Genomic DNA, 17,863 nt, shown 5'->3' on the forward strand with positions numbered 1-17,863 from the left:
TTGAATCATTCCACATGAGTTCCAAAGGTTGAATATTTGTCCCATAGCAGTTTCCAATGGAAATCCAAAGCAGTTTAATGTGTGTCACCTATAAGTTAAAAAAATGTACAAATGAGTTGATGGCATGGTAGGACGCTATGATGTCATTAACTGCTGTGTATCTTGTCTAAGCAGTGATCATACTTTCATAGAATAGATGTATTTTGGACATCTAGTAGATATTTAATGTATCCAACACATTGCAGACGTGCTCCAGATATTTAGAAGATATTTTGTGCTATGCGGGTGATATTTTGTGATGTGAGGAAGGAAATGAAAAATATTTATAAAATAGAACCATAAAATGAATGAATAATTTAATAGTGAAGTTTCAGCAGGAGCTAGTATAGTGGATATAAAAATAAAATCCGCCTATTACGCAAATGCTTGAAAATCCGCTGATTCTATTTTACACATACTACTACCCAGACGGCACAGAACCCTCCGTATCTAATTCGTATGTACATAGTACCCATTGACTACGGGGATACTAGGCCGCTCCGTCGCTTTTCGTCAATGGATAATTTCCATTCGCGGCCTGTCGACGAAGCGCGTACGCAGCATGTGAATGTCCGCTATGAAGCACGTACGATAGGATACGAAGCGCGCAGGAACACAGCACTTAGGCTAATCTCAATCGATTGGGTCGAAAATTAGATATATCGTAACTCGCACGATCGAAAAATGTATCGAACGCAACACAATCGATAGCTACCAACCGTAGCGAGAATGTTATGAATCATTATGAATTGTAAGTTCTCAACAGGTAAATAATACTATATCATGGTATTTAGAATTCATGATACAGTATTATTTACCTATTGAGAACTTACAAAACTTATTCGGCCACTTAAATAACTGCAAAAAATGAGATTCTCAAGGCTAATTCACGCATCCCCAGCATCCAGCATTCTTAAGTGGCTCGTACTTACTTGGAAACCTTGAGATGTTAATAAGAGTAAATTCTTATTAATTTTGACACTAAATAAGACATCACATAGCCCACGAGCATTAAAAAGCTTACCCTAAAGCCTGATGAAATAAAATTTTTAAATAAAAATTGCCGATATGAAACAGGATTGCTGACACATCTGCTATTAGTATGATCGAATTCATCAAAATGCAAGCAAAAATTAACGTATAGTTCAGTCTCAGCTACTAAAACTTACCCATATCAGGCGCTAAAGTATTTGAAAAATTATTTGGGATGAGTAAAAGTCTCTAGGTCACTGCAGTAAATGTATCAACCTATTAAAAATATGAAAGTCCTGCCAAATCACCAGCATAAACACTTGTAAAATAAAACATGGTATCTCTTAGATCACACCTCCGATTTTATACTTACTTTGCATGAAGTCACCACCACAAGAAATTTTAAAGAGGCAGGAAAGAAAAAACCCACAGAAACACAATACATATATTATGTATTTTCTATTGTCAACCACAATAATATTTCCAATTTTCTCTTCTATCCCACATCTAATTTAGCGAAACAATTACTCTTATTCTCTTTCGAATAGAAAATTATTTAAAAGAGGACTGGTCGATACATAAAAACTATCTTCAATACTTTCTCCGCTGACCGTCCACTATCACAGCATCAACTTGCACAAATCAAATCCACATCCACAAATTTGTCACTTCTGCCACAATGTCTGTCTTCTTGGCGACAGGTAACAGTGAAGCAACCCATACAAACAAATCTGTGCAGTGGCTGTACTAAAGCTGCACTGTAACTGTGCTAAAAGAGCTGTACTGTGACTCTACTTAAACTGCACTTGAATTGAAACATCGCAGTACAGTTATAGCACGGTCAGAGTGCAGTTGCCATAGCACAGTCACAGTGGAGTTGTCATAGCACAGTCACAGTGGAGTTGCCATAGCACAGTCAGAGTACAGTTGCCTTAGCACAGTCATAGTGCAGTTGCCATAGCACAGCCACAGTGCAGCTGCCATAGCACAGTTTTTACTGTAATACTCGGTCCATGAATCAATAATTGAGTCTTGATGTGGCTATTGCATTCCTTGTATATCTTATTGAAAACAAGAAGCAGAATTAAATCAAGATAGGCCAATTAGCAGAGATATATAGTTCCCTTTTTAGGTGTTTGAAGATTGGTTGCCTGATCCAATCAGAAAACCGCAAAGAGATAACAGTGGCCAAAACGACTACACTCATTCGAATGTTGACTAGTCTAAGGAAAGATAAACCATATTCCTAACAGACACTCACTGAATTTGTTACGTTCCACTTCCTTAATATGAACAAAGTTTATGGTACTAAAAATATTGCTATCGAAGCCCTTAGGTTCTATGAGAAAAATTGACAAATCCTATTCTGCACATCAACGGGCACTCAACATAAAAACCACCACAATTTACTTCAGTGCTATTTGTCTAGTTGCCACAAATATGCCCACCTCGATAGTTTTTGTTGATGAAGTTTCAGTACTAACGCCGTGGAGCACAATAAATGACAATAAGATATGAAAATAAAAGAAATTTATTAAATACAAATATACTCATGATTATAAACATAAAAATGAAAGTCTTGTTAAGGCATGGCCGCTCAATTCATTTGCCTCTTTGGCTTCCTTCCTGAAATTAAAAGGAAAAAACATTACATACTGATATCTAATAAAGTGTTACTTCAAAATTTGACTGTTTAAGTTTGTCTGAATTTAATTTTAGAGAAGTTGAGTACTTACCTCCAGCAGCAGAGTATAAATAAAGATATGTCTTTTTTCAACTCTCTCGTGCTTCGCAAGGAGTAGATTGCGAGTCGTCGAAATCAATCGTGGAAAGTTGATTCATCGCGAACCACACGGATTTCAGCAAAATCGACGATATCACTTCACCCGCAAGAAAAATTCCCGGCTAAGTAGCTAATTTTGATGTAATTGAAGTAAAGTTCACTTCTTCATGTTCTTAGCGTCGATCTTACATCGACGTATCCATCGTACAGCGTAGAATTCAGAGCACGTAAACAAGTAATGTTACAACCGGTTCAACACCAATGCTCTAACAAAGATGGCTGAGTATCGGCGGAAGTTGTTCTTTTGACCATACTTTACCAAAATAATAAGCAAGCTGGAGCTATGCATTGCCGCTGTAATGTCAGCATAAATTTTTATATAATTTACGCATTCATATTCTCATGGAAATGATATTTGATCGTAATATGAAATAATATAGGAAATACTTTCTCCTGTCAATGACTAGTTTAAGTCCAGCCCTGTCGCAGTGGTTTGAGCCATAGTACAGATCCAGTCATGTTACCCAGCCCAGTCACAGTCCACTTTTAGCCACAGTACACTTCCAGTCATGTTTTCCTGCCCTGTCACAGTCCAGTTTGAGCTATAGTACAGTTCCAGTCCAGTTACCCAACCCAGTCACAGTCCAGTTTGAGCCATAGTACAGCTCCAGTCATGTTACCCAGCCCAGTCAAAGTGCAGTCTGAGCTCTAGCACAGTTCAAGCACAGTGATCCAGCACTGTTACAGTACAGTTCTTCTCAAATTCTAGCTGCCATAGTACAGTCTAGTACAGAAAAGTGCACTGTGACTGTGCTAAATACAGAGTTTAGTCCAGTTACAGTGCAGATTTAGTGCAGTCGCAGCACAGATTTTTTTGTATGGGAATGGTACCTTCCTCCAATCTGGGCACCTTCAATTCAGCAAGAATTTTCTCCTCGTCTTCTCGTCCAAGGCCACAGATTATTTTCTGATATCACAATGGTGCGATGTGAAGCTCACACACCTAAAATTAATAAATAATAAAATACCATATAACTTATTAGGTCAAATCATTTCCAATTTTTGGTATTTCTGCATGAGAAATCAAATGACTAGGCTCGTAAATATAGTAAATATTTGTATGCCTGATATTTTTATTGTTTTAAACTATAGCATAAGATAATTTGAAATGATGAAAGCCGACGTGTAATGCACCATAGGGCAAGCTAAGAAGCAATATTCGACCCTATAAACTTGGCAGCTTATTCCTAGTTTCTCCTTTAACCACACGTTTACCGAATGAATTAATACAAAAAAGACAACTAAAATGCAAGAATTTTCAAAAGAATTGCTGCTACAATATTTTCAATCACCATTTTTAGTACTGAATAGTACCATAGTACTGAATAGTTCGGGATGTTGATGCATCAACATCCCGAAGCCACTTCTAACTTAAAATTACATCCAAATAATTACAGCGAGAAAGAGTACACACCTCACAGCTTTTCGTAGGGGTGAAATGTTTTCTTCTTATCGCCCAAATGCACTTCTTCAACTCAGGATCTTTTGGAAAGCTAAAACCTTGAACCATGTCCCGGAGTTTCCATTACGTCATCCCGACAATAAACACACGAAAGGCATTTTTAACAAAAATATCTCACAAACACGTTTCTGAAGCCCAGTGAATGAAATTAAAGAATAAGGGAAACTTCACTATTACCAGACACTCTATTTTTCACAAACTTAACCACAAAAATCTCTGAAATGTGGTAAGACGTTATGTAAACGACGCGATCTCCAACGGCTTGTGCTAGCTTGTGAAGACATGTGATCTTTCTAGGAGGATATGGCACGATGGCACCACCCGCGAAAGAAAATAGTCCCAGACCGAATACAGTTTTATCGATGAGATACAATTTTATCGATGCATATGAATTTGCCAGTCCTCTTGCATCTTTTTTCGTCATTATAGGAAATAAAGAAACAAAACCTTTTTAGTAACTTCCTAAGCGCGATTTTTGTATCTTGATGGTCCACCCTCGTATTCAGGTACTCTTTCTCGCTGTAATTATTTGGATGTAATTTTAAGTTAGAAGTGGCTTCGGGATGTTGATGCATCAACATCCCGAACTATTCAGTACTATGGTACTATTCAGTACTAAAAATGGTGATTGAAAATATTGTAGCAGCAATTCTTTTGAAAATTCTTGCATTTTAGTTGTCTTTTTTGTATTAATTCATTCGGTGAACGTGTGGTTAAAAGGAGAAACTAGGAATAAGCTGCCAAGTTTATAGGGTCGAATATTGCTTCTTAGCTTGCCCTATGGTGTATTACACGTCGGCTTTCATCATTTCAAATTATCTTATGCTATAGTGTAAAACAATAAAAATACCAGGCATACAAATATTTACTATATTTACGAGCCTAGTCATTTGATTTCTCATGCAGAAATACCAAAAATTGGAAATGATTTGACCTAATATGTTACATGGTATTTTATTATTTATTAATTTTAGGTGTGTGAGCTTCACATCGCACCATTGTGATATCAGAAAGTAATCTGTGGCCTTGGACGAGAAGACGAGGAGAAAATTCTTGCTGAATTGAAGGTGCCCAGATTGGAGGAAGGTACCATTGCTTCACTGTTACCTGTCGCCAAGAAGACAGACATTGTGGCAGAAGTGACATATTTGTGGATGTGGATTTGATTTGTGCAAGTTGATGCTGTGATAGTGGACATTCATCGGAGAAAGTATTGAAGATAGTTTTTATGTATCGACCAGTCCTCTTTTAAATAATTTTTTATTCGAAAGAGAATAAGAGTAATTGTTTCGCTAAATTAGATGTGCGATAGAAGAGAAAATTGGAAATATTATTGTGGTTGACAATAGAAAATACATAATACAGACATTGTGGCAGAAGTGACAAATTTGTGGATGTGGATTTGATTTGTGCAAGTTGATGCTGTGATAGTGGACGGTCAGCGGAGAAAGTATTGAAGATAGTTTTTATGTATCGACCAGTCCTCTTTTAAATAATTTTCTATTCGAAAGAGAATAAGAGTAATTGTTTCGCTAAATTAGATGTGGGATAGAAGAGAAAATTGGAAATATTATTGTGGTTGACAATAGAAAATACATAATATATGTATTGTGTTTCTGTGGGTTTTTTCTTTCCTGCCTCTTTAAAATTTCTTGTGGTGGTGACTTCATGCAAAGTAAGTATAAAATCGGAGGTGTGATCTAAGAGATACCATGTTTTATTTTACAAGTGTTTATGCTGGTGATTTGGCAGGACTTTCATATTTTTAATAGGTTGATACATTTACTGCAGTGACCTAGAGACTTTTACTCATCCCAAATAATTTTTCAAATACTTTAGCGCCTGATATGGGTAAGTTTTAGTAGCTGAGACTGAACTATACGTTAATTTTTGCTTGCATTTTGATGAATTCGATCATACTAATAGCAGATGTGTCAGCAATCCTGTTTCATATCGGCAATTTTTATTTAAAAATTTTATTTCATCAGGCTTTAGGGTAAGCTTTTTAATGCTCGTGGGCTATGTGATGTCTTATTTAGTGTCAAAATTAATAAGAATTTACTCTTATTAACATCTCAAGGTTACCAAGTAAGTACGAGCCACTTAAGAATGCTGGATGCTGGGGATGCGTGAATTAGCCTTGAGAATCTCATTTTTTGCAGTTATTTAAGTGGCCGAATAAGTTTTGTAAGTTCTCAATGTGTAAATAATACTATATCAAGAATTCTAATTACCATGAAAAACTCACAACCGACAAAAACTTTGTCGGTCGTGAGTCTTTCATGGTAAATAGAATTCATGATATGGTGTTATTTACCTATTGAGAACTTACAATTCATAATGATTCGTATCAAGGTTCTCGCTACGGTCGGTAGCTATCGATTGTGTTGCGTTCGATACATTTTTCGATCGTGCGAGTTACGATATATCTAATTTCGACCTAATCGATTGAGATTAGCCTGATGCCCCGTTTACACAACGTTCGTCGGGACGTTGATCGCGACTACTGCACGTCTACACGTCTAAGGGTGCGATTCATAGACGACACTGAAATTGCTCACTTTACAAAGTCTCACTTTACGGTAAAGTGAGACTTTAGCTAAAGTTCGTTGCAGAGTCGTTTCAAGGATCTCACTTTATAAAGTGGCACTTTAGCTCCTAAAGTCTCGATCATGCATTGAAATTTTGAGTGTTGGCAATGAACGCTGCGAAAAAGTGAAGAAAAAGATGACACACGATATTAAATGCGTACTTGTTTACATGTTTCTGGCGACTGGGTTTTCATGTTGTATTTTGCTAAGGTTTTATTAAGCTGCATTTTCTCGTTTTCTCATATTATGAGCAAATGTAAATGAATACTGCGTCATTGAAAGCTTTTCTCCACTAGCTTTATTGTACGTTAATGACTGATTTGGCTGAATAAAAGCTCGCTTTTAATTAGCTTCGTGCATTGGTAATGCCCTTCGATGTTTCTAGAGAAGTAAATATTCAAATGATGATATTTTCACGACATTTTATGATCATTTTCTATGATTAACTGCAAACGGTTGTTTGGACTATATGTTAGTCGAAGTTTGATGGTGTAGGTTCATTGAAGGTGGGTGAAATAGTGAAATTCTCTCGCGTTAACTTGAAACTGTACCAATTAATTTGAAGATTTACCGATCAGTGGTTGTCTCAGTTGGACGTATATTATGAATGATGTATGGGCGTTTGTTGAATTCTTTTGAGCTTACCAGTATTTTAATTCTTGGAATGTTAACCTAAGGGGTTATATATTTAGAGAAATGTACTTTCAATAATACCTACATCATCAAAACCAATGAATGAATGGCCACGCAATGAAACATTTTGAATGTGAAAATGGATTTATATCAATAAATATCTCTTTGTCTACTTCAAATGATGCCTCGACATGTGAATACCTAACCCGAGTATCCATTCACGAATTTCGTAGTAAAAAATTTCAATGAAGTCTGTGATGCTGTGTAAATAAAATTTCATAACAATCCTACATCCTCGAGAAAACATCGCTTTGCTGCAGATAATATGATTATGAAGGAAAGTGTGTTTTACTTTTTATTGCTGCCTTTCATGACGAGATCTTATATCATCATTATAAACATTCAAATGCATAGACGAAAAACGAATCAGAAACTCGACTCTATAGTTTCAAAATCACAGAAACATGTTAAACGCGATATGGAGGCATACGACAAGAGTACATTAAGCAATATTGAATGAAAACACTTAAAATACAATGCAAGGTATAGAAGCTAGCATTTGGCTGGCCAAACGACATGAAAATCAAGTCTTAGCGTACGAAGGCTATTGACGCCAATGTAAACAGAATTTTGCTATCATATTCAAGTATCTTTAACGAAAATTCTAGAATATGAACGTATAAATAACCTAAGAATTTAACAATTAACTTGTATATAAAATCAACATAAATTATGCCAACCTGTTCAACCACTTACTGTGTTGTAATTATCACACGACCGATAGAGTTAAATTTCAAAATATAAGAATTGGGTCATCTCCATCAATACCGACTCGATATATATTCAGGGAAAAGACATATATTACTTGTCTGGTTATTTCTTGAAACGCGCCAGTTTGCTGCTGTGTTCTCACCAAAAAATTAGTTCATATTCATTTCCGTAACCCAAATATCTTCATATTTCAACTTCAATAACAGCCGGTGCAGCCATATTTATTCATCCGTAAAGGACACTTTAGCCCTAAAGTGAGCTCCGGTTGGGCACTTTACGGTAAAGTGACGATTCGGCCATTTTTCCTCTAAAGTGGCGTTTATGAAACGGAAAAAGCAGACTTTAGCCCGGCTAAAGTATACTTTAGCCTAAAGTGCCGTCTATGAATCGCACCCTAAGTTACCATCGTAACTCAGTGCTGCCGTCGTTGGGGAATTGTTTAATAACAAGTGACTGCAAGTGACCACGCGGAGGTAAATTTAAATCTAGAAAGATAGTTTGTGAATGATATTAACGATTTCATGTTGTAAAACTGCAACTGTGTATATATACCTGTAATAATATTTTAAAGGAAAATCGCCTATGCTGTGAATATTTGTGAATGGCCTTCCATTGATTGACAATTATTTCTAAATTTTCATTTTAGTTTTGTGTTGTCGAAACCGCCATGGACTTCGGTAACGTTATAGCGGCAATAGCTGCTTACCAAAGGTATCTTATGATACGGAACCAGAGGCAAAATATGGAAAGGGAAATTGCTCGCTTGGAGCGGTTAATTGCCGTGAATTTTAGGCGACGAAGAGCCCTGAGAAGAGCTTGGGTTTATATTCGAGCCCAAGCGGTATGGGAGAGAGACGTCCCTGCTTGGCCGGAGGATAGATTTCTCCAGACATTTCGTGTCTCTAGGGGCATATTTGACATGCTATGCCGGGAACTGGCACCGTTCATCGGTCGACAGGATACGGCAATGAGGTCTGCCGTGCCAGTGGCGAAGAGGGTCGCTGTAGCCCTCTTCTATTTAAAATCTGGGGCTGATTTTGGAGTGGTAGGTCTTGCTTTCGGCGTGGGGAAAGCTACTGTCCACGTCATTGTTAGGGACTTCTGTAGAGCTGTCCTTGACAGGTATTTCATGGAATCTATAGTGTTCCCGTCGACGGAGGAGGAAATGGCCGCCAAGGAGAACTGCTTCCGCACCCGGTGGAACTTTCCAGGAACCATCGGTGCCATTGACGGGTGCCATATACCTATTAAGACCCCAATCCACGGAGGAGCTGATTATTTCAATTACAAAGGGTGGCACTCGGTCATCCTTTTGGCTGTAGTGGACAGTCAGTATAGGTAAGTAGTCATTAATGGTTAAAAATAATGTTATATACTTCACTCTGACCACGTATAAATATATTCAAAAATATTTTATTTTCTGCAGGTTCATTTACTGCAATAGTGGCTATCCGGGGAGGGTCCATGATGCTGGTGCGCTGCGGGCTAGTGCCTTGTGGGATGTCATCACTAATGGCGGCTTACCTGTGAAGTACCATTTAATTGGTGACGGGGCTTTCCCCCTGGGAGCCAACATGATGAAGCCTTTCCCGAGGCCAAATGGACCCCACGAAGAGCATTTTAACTACCGGTGGGTTTCCTGTTTTATACCCATCATGAAGTCATAATCATGTTATCCTCTGAATTTTAATTTATTGTAACCTCTTACAGACTCTCTAGGGCCCGGATGGTAGTGGAGAATGCTTTTGGGCGCCTCAAGGGCAGATGGCGAGTCCTCCTTAAAGCCTCTGAAGTGGACGTTGCAAGGCTAGTGGAAGTGATAAATACCTGCTGCATCCTACACAACATCTGTGAGGAAAATAGGGAAGTGTTCTGGGCGGATTGGCTCGAAGAAGCAAATGCTGCTGAGAATATGTTTCCGCAACCCCAAGATGAAGCTGGTGGGGACAATTTTTTTGATGGGGAAGAGAAGAGAGAAGTTCTCGCGCAGCAACTTTATGATGCTGTTCAATAATTCGACGAAATCCTCAACTCATAAACCAGTCCTTTTCAGGACTTCCAATTACTCAAGGGTGATTGTTCTCCATGACAAAGCTTTCCTTACAACCCTGTTCCTACCTGAAGGAAAACAGCCAAAAGTTATGCCCTTCATTTCTAACCTTGCTGTAAAACCCGCCAGCAGGCACTGTATTTAAGCAATTCTATCATAATTACATAGACCCTTTCCCAAGTACTAACGGAAGAATAGAGCAGAAATGAGTTTTGCATAAGTAAATTATCACTAGCACTAACATTTTACATTAGTACCTAGCTCATAATCAACAGTAACCAGTTCATGTAAAGTTATAACATAGTACTGCAATTATGTGATCCCTCATGGGCCTTTCCCCTCACTCGCGAACCCCGCTGTGAGAATGGACCATCCTTCAACCATTTCCTAACCCTTACATACTCACTCACTTTTAGGAGGCCTGTCAACTGTGGTAACTAGATCACTCTTACCTTAGGAAATTGTTACAGCAGAAACAAACCTAATGAAACACCTTCAATAAAAAAATCATTATGCCTCACGAACCGCTGAGCTACACAAGCAAAAGATATGAATTAAATATTCTCATCGAATTATTAGAAGGAAAACTAGCACTGTTGGGGAGGAATGGGTTGAAAAGCAACTGAGACACAATAAAATTCAGTTTTTCAATTTTTATTTCAGGTTTTTGGGATGCAACACAACAATTTTCCTAATACATAGACTGGCAGTTGGAGAGATGGTGGAGCTGGTGGTTGTTGGGGAGATGGTGGGGCTGGTGGTTGTTGGGGAGATGGTGGGGCTTGGGGTTGGTATGTGAATAGAGCGGCTTGGGGTTGGTGTGGGCATGGGGGGGCTGGGGGTTGGTATGAGAATAGAGCGGCTTGGGGTTGGTGTGGGAGGGCTTGGGGTTGGCATGGGAATAGAGCGGCTTGGGGTTGGTATGAGAATAGAGCGGCTTGGGGTTGGTGTGGGAGGGCTGGGGGTTGGTGTGGGAATAGAGCGGCTTGGGGTTGGTATGAGAATAGAGCGGCTTGGGGTTGGTGTGGGAGGGCTGGGGGTTGGTGTGGGAGGGCTTGGGGTTGGCATGGGAATAGAGCGGCTTGGGGTTGGTGTGGGAGGGCTGGGGGTTGGTGTGGGAATAGAGCGGCTTGGGGTTGGTATGAGAATAGAGCGGCTTGGGGTTGGTGTGGGCATGGGAGGGCTGGGGGTTGGTGTGGGAATGGGGGGGCTAGGAGAAGGTATGGAAATTGGGGGGCTTGGATAAGGAGGGGAGATGTTGGCATTAGGGTGGCACAATGGGAGAGGGTAGTTGGAGGGAGGTCCTCTCACCACCGACTCCACAAGCATTCTCATGTAGTCCAGGGCCCTCTCCTCCCTTTCCTCCTGCCTCCTCAGCATCCCCATGTAGTCTTCATGGGAAGACCTTAGGTATGCTATAATGTCCCCTTCACTCCTCCTCTTCCTTCGCGATAGTAATGGAGTGGCTGGAGCGGCTGGGGTGGATGGGCCAGCTGAGGTGGATAGACCCCCACCATCACCCGAGATCACTTGTCTGCAACACAATATTAAGGAAGCATTACTTGTCAAACAATGGAATAGGAATCGTGCCAGTTATTTAGAACTTCTATGATATCAAATGGGAAAACACAGGGAACCGATTGAGGACTCCATTCCCTATGGTCCTTAAGAAACTAAACAGCAAATGGGTTACCAAGTTACGGTGATTCTGTGCAATGCCAGGTTACACTCATTCAAACAAGCATTCACTTACATTAGTTAGATGATTTGCATCTTTCAATTATGCCTTAGCTCACAGCAACAAACTTATTCACATTACATATTTATCATCATATAATATTGTTTAAAAGGAATGAAAAGCTACCACGGAGAGATATCTCTAAGCAACATTAAATTGATTACGTGATTGAAGCACAAGTTACATTCTATGAGTTAGTACTTACGATGATATTAGGGAGTCCATCCTTGCCTCAGGAGTCCCCGCCGGAGCAGTGGCATAAAGTTTATGGAGTACATCCCAATGCACCCACTCCGGCGGAGAGTCCCCTGACCGCATCCCCCGCTTCAACCCTAGGTACCTCCGCCTAAGGTTATTAACCTTGTCTTTGACCTGGCTAGCAGACCTAGGGTATCCTAGGGTTGACAGCCGCTCCGCCAGCTCCACCCACACTCCCACATGACTCCTCTGATTGCTCTGCAACCTATTCAAAGTAAAGGAAGTGATCAACTACTTTGCAACAACTGACTTAAAATAGTATTTCTTATGATAAGAGGGAAAATGTACCATTGTTATTGCCCAAACTCATCCACAAAGTTATGGAAATTCAGCATTTACAAGAGATGAGCCATTAACATAAGCAAGGCAAGGGCCCCAGAAACCTTTTGCTCTCAATAGGATATTCTGATTAGAAGTTTTCCGATACGAGGAGAACTTAATTTAAATCATTTCATTAGAATGGAAATTTCTGTTCCAATACTAGTTAGGAAGGAAAGAAATTTCAAAGCCTATGCAGCAACTAGGAAGTCATAACAGTGACACCAAAAATAAAGGAAGAGGAACGAGGAAAAAGATGAAACCCATGATAGTTGAGTGTAGGAACGTAATTACTTTCAGGATACACATAATTCACGTAGGCACATCTGGACAGCGTAAGAACCTACACTTCAGCGTTTAATTAGAACACGAAAGATAAACACTACTACGCTTTGCTATTCACCAAGACATTTTACGAAGGGTAGATCACACGGTAACCTTTTACGTATGAATCCATGCGTTATGAACGCGTAATCAATCCCGAATATCAATGAGGCACTCAGCATTTTACGGTTTGATGACCTAAGACTTTCAAATGAATTGAGTAATTCTATCCACTTGTACAACATTTTATCACACATTTGTTACAAGTGGTAAATGATTTTCCGAACAACCATCAGAGCATTCTACATGCAAGCACCATACCTCAAATTAGTATTTTAAAAAACGACACGATGTGCTCAACACAATTTGTCGTAAGTAGCGATTAAAATTACTTGATTTCGGAAAAATAAAGTCACTAAATACCCACAAATATTGCACAATAAACTCACCTTCTTTGAATATCGTCATCAGAGAAGATAGCGAGTAGCACCTCCACCTCTTCTTCCGAAAAAATCTTGCCTTTATCACCATCCATTTTTTTCTTACTCCTAAATTTTTCTCACAGGGCATAAATATATTAATACTGTAAAAGATGACTTACTTTTGAAATTAGAATATTTTATTCTTTTATTAATCTGTTCTGGGTACGATGTTTCCGCCCAATTAAAGTGAATGAATTACGTTAAAGCTTGTCTTGCCTTTGTTCTTTGTTTTGTTAAAGCTTGTCCTTTGTTCAAAATCGCGCGTCAATTTAATCCGCTAGAGGAAGCGGAAAGCGGAAGCTTCATTTCCTTACTCTTTTTTCTTGGCGCACTAGCGCTAACCATCGTAAGTTCGGCAGTGTTAGGTACTAAGGCCTACGATGGTAACTCTGCGCGTCTACACGACGTTTTGAGGTTACGATCGTACGGATCAACGTCCCGACGATCGTTGTGTAAACGGGGCACGAGTGCCGTGTTCCTGCGCGCTTCGTATCCAATCGTACGTGCTTAGTAGCGGACATTCACATGCTGTGTACGCGCTTCGTCGACAGGCCGCGAATGGAAATTATCCATTGACGAAAAGCGACGGAGCGGCCTAGTATCCCCGTAGTCAATGGGTACTATGTACATACGAATTAGATACGGAGGGTTCTGTGCCGTCTGGGTAGTAGTATGTGTAAAATAGAATCAGCGGATTTTCAAGCATTTGCGTAATAGGCGGATTTTATTTTTATATCCACTATACTAGCTCCTGCTGAAACTTCACTATTAAATTATTCATTCATTTTATGGTTCTATTTTATAAATATTTTTCATTTCCTTCCTCACATCACAAAATATCACCCGCATAGCACAAAATATCTTCTAAATATCTGGAGCACGTCTGCAATGTGTTGGATACATTAAATATCTACTAGATGTCCAAAATACATCTATTCTATGAAAGTATGATCACTGCTTAGACAAGATACACAGCAGTTAATGACATCATAGCGTCCTACCATGCCATCAACTCATTTGTACATTTTTTTAACTTATAGGTGACACACATTAAACTGCTTTGGATTTCCATTGGAAACTGCTATGGGACAAATATTCAACCTTTGGAACTCATGTGGAATGATTCAAAATTTATTTGCGAAACATACTTTGAAAACATAGAAATCGATGTTTTTATTAGAATAATCTTCTGGAAAACACCAAAAATCGCCATTATTAACGACGTCGCTATTGAATACCTTATTTTACGCAACCAAGAATCCCGTTACGTAGTGAGGGTAGCCTTGTCACTTTTCAAATCGGCCCCAAAAATACGATTTTAGCAACAAGGAAAATAGAATAATTATTATTCAAACTCATTGGAGGAACATTTTTGAGTTCCGTTCCCATTTACTGACTTATGATTATTTTTAAACCGCTTATACATTTGCTTGAGAATGATGAAATGAGGTTTGGTTACAAAATTAGGGCATTATAAGGAAAACTTTTGAAGCAACAATCCTCATGCTGAGATATGTAGCCTGACCTTCAATCTAACAGAAATTCTACCGACGTTTATCTTACTTGCAATCATCTTAATGCCTCCTTTCTTCATTCTTGAAAATTACGCTTTAAGTTTGCCAGAAAAGCATGTCTACTCTAGTTATTTCGTTAAAATGAATTCAGTATTTTCATATCGGAGTATAATCTCGCAAATCCCAGATGATATCGCACACCGTTTATATCAGGCAGGTGTCGCGTTATGTCTCCATTCCTCCATGAAATGAAAACCACAGCTGCCGCTTTTGTCATCTTGATTAGACAACTTCTCCCCACATAACATGCCTTCCGTATCTTCTCTGACATTTAAAGGCAGTTTTATAAGGTCAAATTCCAAAAAGGAACACCTTATTAAGCCACTATAGGTCTGCTATGTCAGCCCAGCGTATTCCGCAGTAAATGTCAAGGGGATCATATCCGCTGGTACCCTTCTTGAAACGCATTTTTTCACGTCTTCTGCAATACGGAAGAGGTGACACTCATAACCCACCACTATCTCCGATATAAGGGTGGATACTGGCTAGTGGTAAAAACTTTTACGAAGGCGAACGAATCTTTTTCAGAAAATATTGTTTTTAAATTCATTGGTCCAAGTAATATATATCCATATTATAGCTAATGACGCAATAACGAATTTCATTAAAAATTCAGAACCAATACACATAAAAGATTATAAACGATCAAATCATTTGGCAACTTGGACAGGAACTTTGACTCTTTCCTTAATTACTACCTTGATTGACCTCTTTCGGGAAATAGTGAGAGAGCATCGATGATAAAAGAAAGTCTGCAAGAATAGTTTAATTTTTCATCCTCATAAATTTTCACAAACTTAATAAGTACTCAAATTTACACAAGTTTAATAAAATAAGAATAGGGAAGAAGAGTTTTTTAATATTCAAAATAATATTCGTAATTTATAGCTACTGTGTAAGTACATACGAATTAGACACGGAGGGTTCTGTGCCGTCTGGGAATTATGTCACCAGAGAGTTAAGTTCCACAAATTAGAAATTCTGTTAAACATTTTATGCTAATCACCAAAAATCCACTTGAAATCAACGTGGGTCACACCACTCAATATCCACCACCACCATATATCCATGAGTCAACGTGGATTCCGCTACCCATTTCTCGCTGGGATGATACCATATGTACGAGTATACCTCCTGATATGACATACGACACTAATAGCCGACTTAAAAAGTGTCCATTTGAGGGAAAATTTGGCTTTCCAGAGGCAAAGAACTGCGAGATTTGCGGCTATTACCTCCAGTATCCCTGTAAGTTGCCCAACTTGACTTGAGCTGTTGCTGGCGAGTTTCTGATCATCCTTCTTCCCAATACTCCGTTTGCAATTGGCTGGCGTGGTGCTCAGCGGAAAGAGGTCCTCCACTAGATAAACCTTCCAGAATTTCTTTTCGTCACAAATGATTACCGAGATAAAAATGAAACAATTTTTTAATGCAACCGATTATAACAATTGTAAGATTTAGCGCCAAAACTTTTACGTCTTCGGGTTAGTTGATTATTCTGTGGAAAGTCGTGAATTCAGGTACTACCCATGATGCACCTGTAAAGACCCGCCAAAAAGCAAAACTTTCAAAAAATAGCGTGTTGACGATCGTTTTAGCCCTTTCGCTGCTACAAGCGGGAATACCCGCAAAAAAAATTATGTTTATTGCCTGCGACATGCGGGGATATTCCACGACTTTCAAAAAACTTTTCCTTTCAACACGACATGCGGGTAAATATCTACGTTTTCGAAAAACCCTCCCTTCGGTCGTAGGTGCTGTCATCTGCTCGAAATTCTAGCGGAACTACGTCGATTCGTGCGGCGACATTCAGCGACGTCAAATGAATGATTCAATTCATTTTTTTCTGGATAATAGGCAAAATAATGGTACCGATGAAAAATCTATTGAAGCAGCAAAAGGGTTAGGCTTCTCGCTAGTAAAGAGAGGTATTGTATCAGCTGTGATTTATGTTTGATACGCAGTGGAATGAGTATAATGTGCAGCCATTGTTCTTTTCCCGATTCCCATGTAGACAGGGGTGCCGAATTACAAAAAATATTGGGGGGGCCCAAACCGGGGATCATGCCCTGGGAAATTTTAAATGTGGTGAGTTTTAAGTTTTTTCAGCATTTTAGAAGAGCCATATGATCAACATTAGGACCCTGATAACTCGAATCTCGTTATCTGGACATTCCGGGGAAAATTGACAAGCCTGACACATTTTTCCTCACACCAATAACGAATTTTTGAGGGGGCTCGGGGCCCCTCAGGCCCCACGGAGTCGGCGCCACTGCATGTAGATCCATGAGGTAATGAGAATTTTAATTCCTATGCCATTTTCTTCTTTAAACGTTGACGTTCAGTATAGGATCTGTGAATTTTTCTTTTACTTCTCCCAGAAAGAGAATTATCAATTCTTGTTTGTGAAACGTATAGCTTCCCGGTTATGATTTTCTTTTCCTAACAAGCAATGCTGAAATTTCAATTAATAATGCAATTCGATTAGAAAAATTGGGCTTGAAGTGCAAGAATAAGTGCCCATAGTATCATATAGCAACATGAAAGGAAATGAAATATGTGAACAGTAACAATGCTTCGTGGTGCGACACAGAAATAACATAATTGAAAGTAAGCTTCTGTGTGAAAAATGGGAAAACATGAGATGCATCGCTGAAAAAAATTTCGAGTAAAAGTAAAATTTTCAGTTAAATTACGCAAATAACACGCTTATTTATATAGAGTGGGAAAAATTACAAAAAAAGTGCCTCAAGCAAGATTTGATCCTAGGACCATGGAGTCCTACCCGTTGTCAAAAAACTTATCTAT

At 39.0% G+C, this 17,863-nt stretch overlaps 1 protein-coding gene across 1 annotated transcript; it reads left to right on the forward strand.

The window, feature by feature from the left end:
- Positions 1 to 9,230: 9,230 nt before the first annotated feature.
- On the forward strand, positions 9,231 to 10,325 carry LOC124161440 (putative nuclease HARBI1). The gene is made up of 3 exons (XM_046537759.1): positions 9,231 to 9,649; positions 9,738 to 9,941; positions 10,022 to 10,325. Exons 1-3 carry the CDS (start codon positions 9,231 to 9,233, stop codon positions 10,323 to 10,325), a joined length of 927 nt encoding a protein of 308 aa, XP_046393715.1.
- The last annotated feature ends 7,538 nt before the right edge of the window (positions 10,326 to 17,863 follow it).

This window comes from Ischnura elegans, chromosome 6, assembly GCF_921293095.1.
Source record: "Ischnura elegans chromosome 6, ioIscEleg1.1, whole genome shotgun sequence".
Classification (NCBI taxonomy): Eukaryota; Metazoa; Arthropoda; class Insecta; order Odonata; family Coenagrionidae; genus Ischnura; species Ischnura elegans.

Excerpts from the sequence above, each read along its gene's own strand:
- LOC124161440 (XM_046537759.1), top strand. The coding sequence starts at position 9,231 with ATGCTATGCCGGGAACTGGCACCGTTCATCGGTCGACAGGATACGGCA. Across the intron at positions 9,650-9,737 it reads GTAGTGGACAGTCAGTATAG|GTTCATTTACTGCAATAGTG; the intron begins GTAAGTAGTCAT and ends TATTTTCTGCAG. Across the intron at positions 9,942-10,021 it reads GAAGAGCATTTTAACTACCG|ACTCTCTAGGGCCCGGATGG; the intron begins GTGGGTTTCCTG and ends AACCTCTTACAG.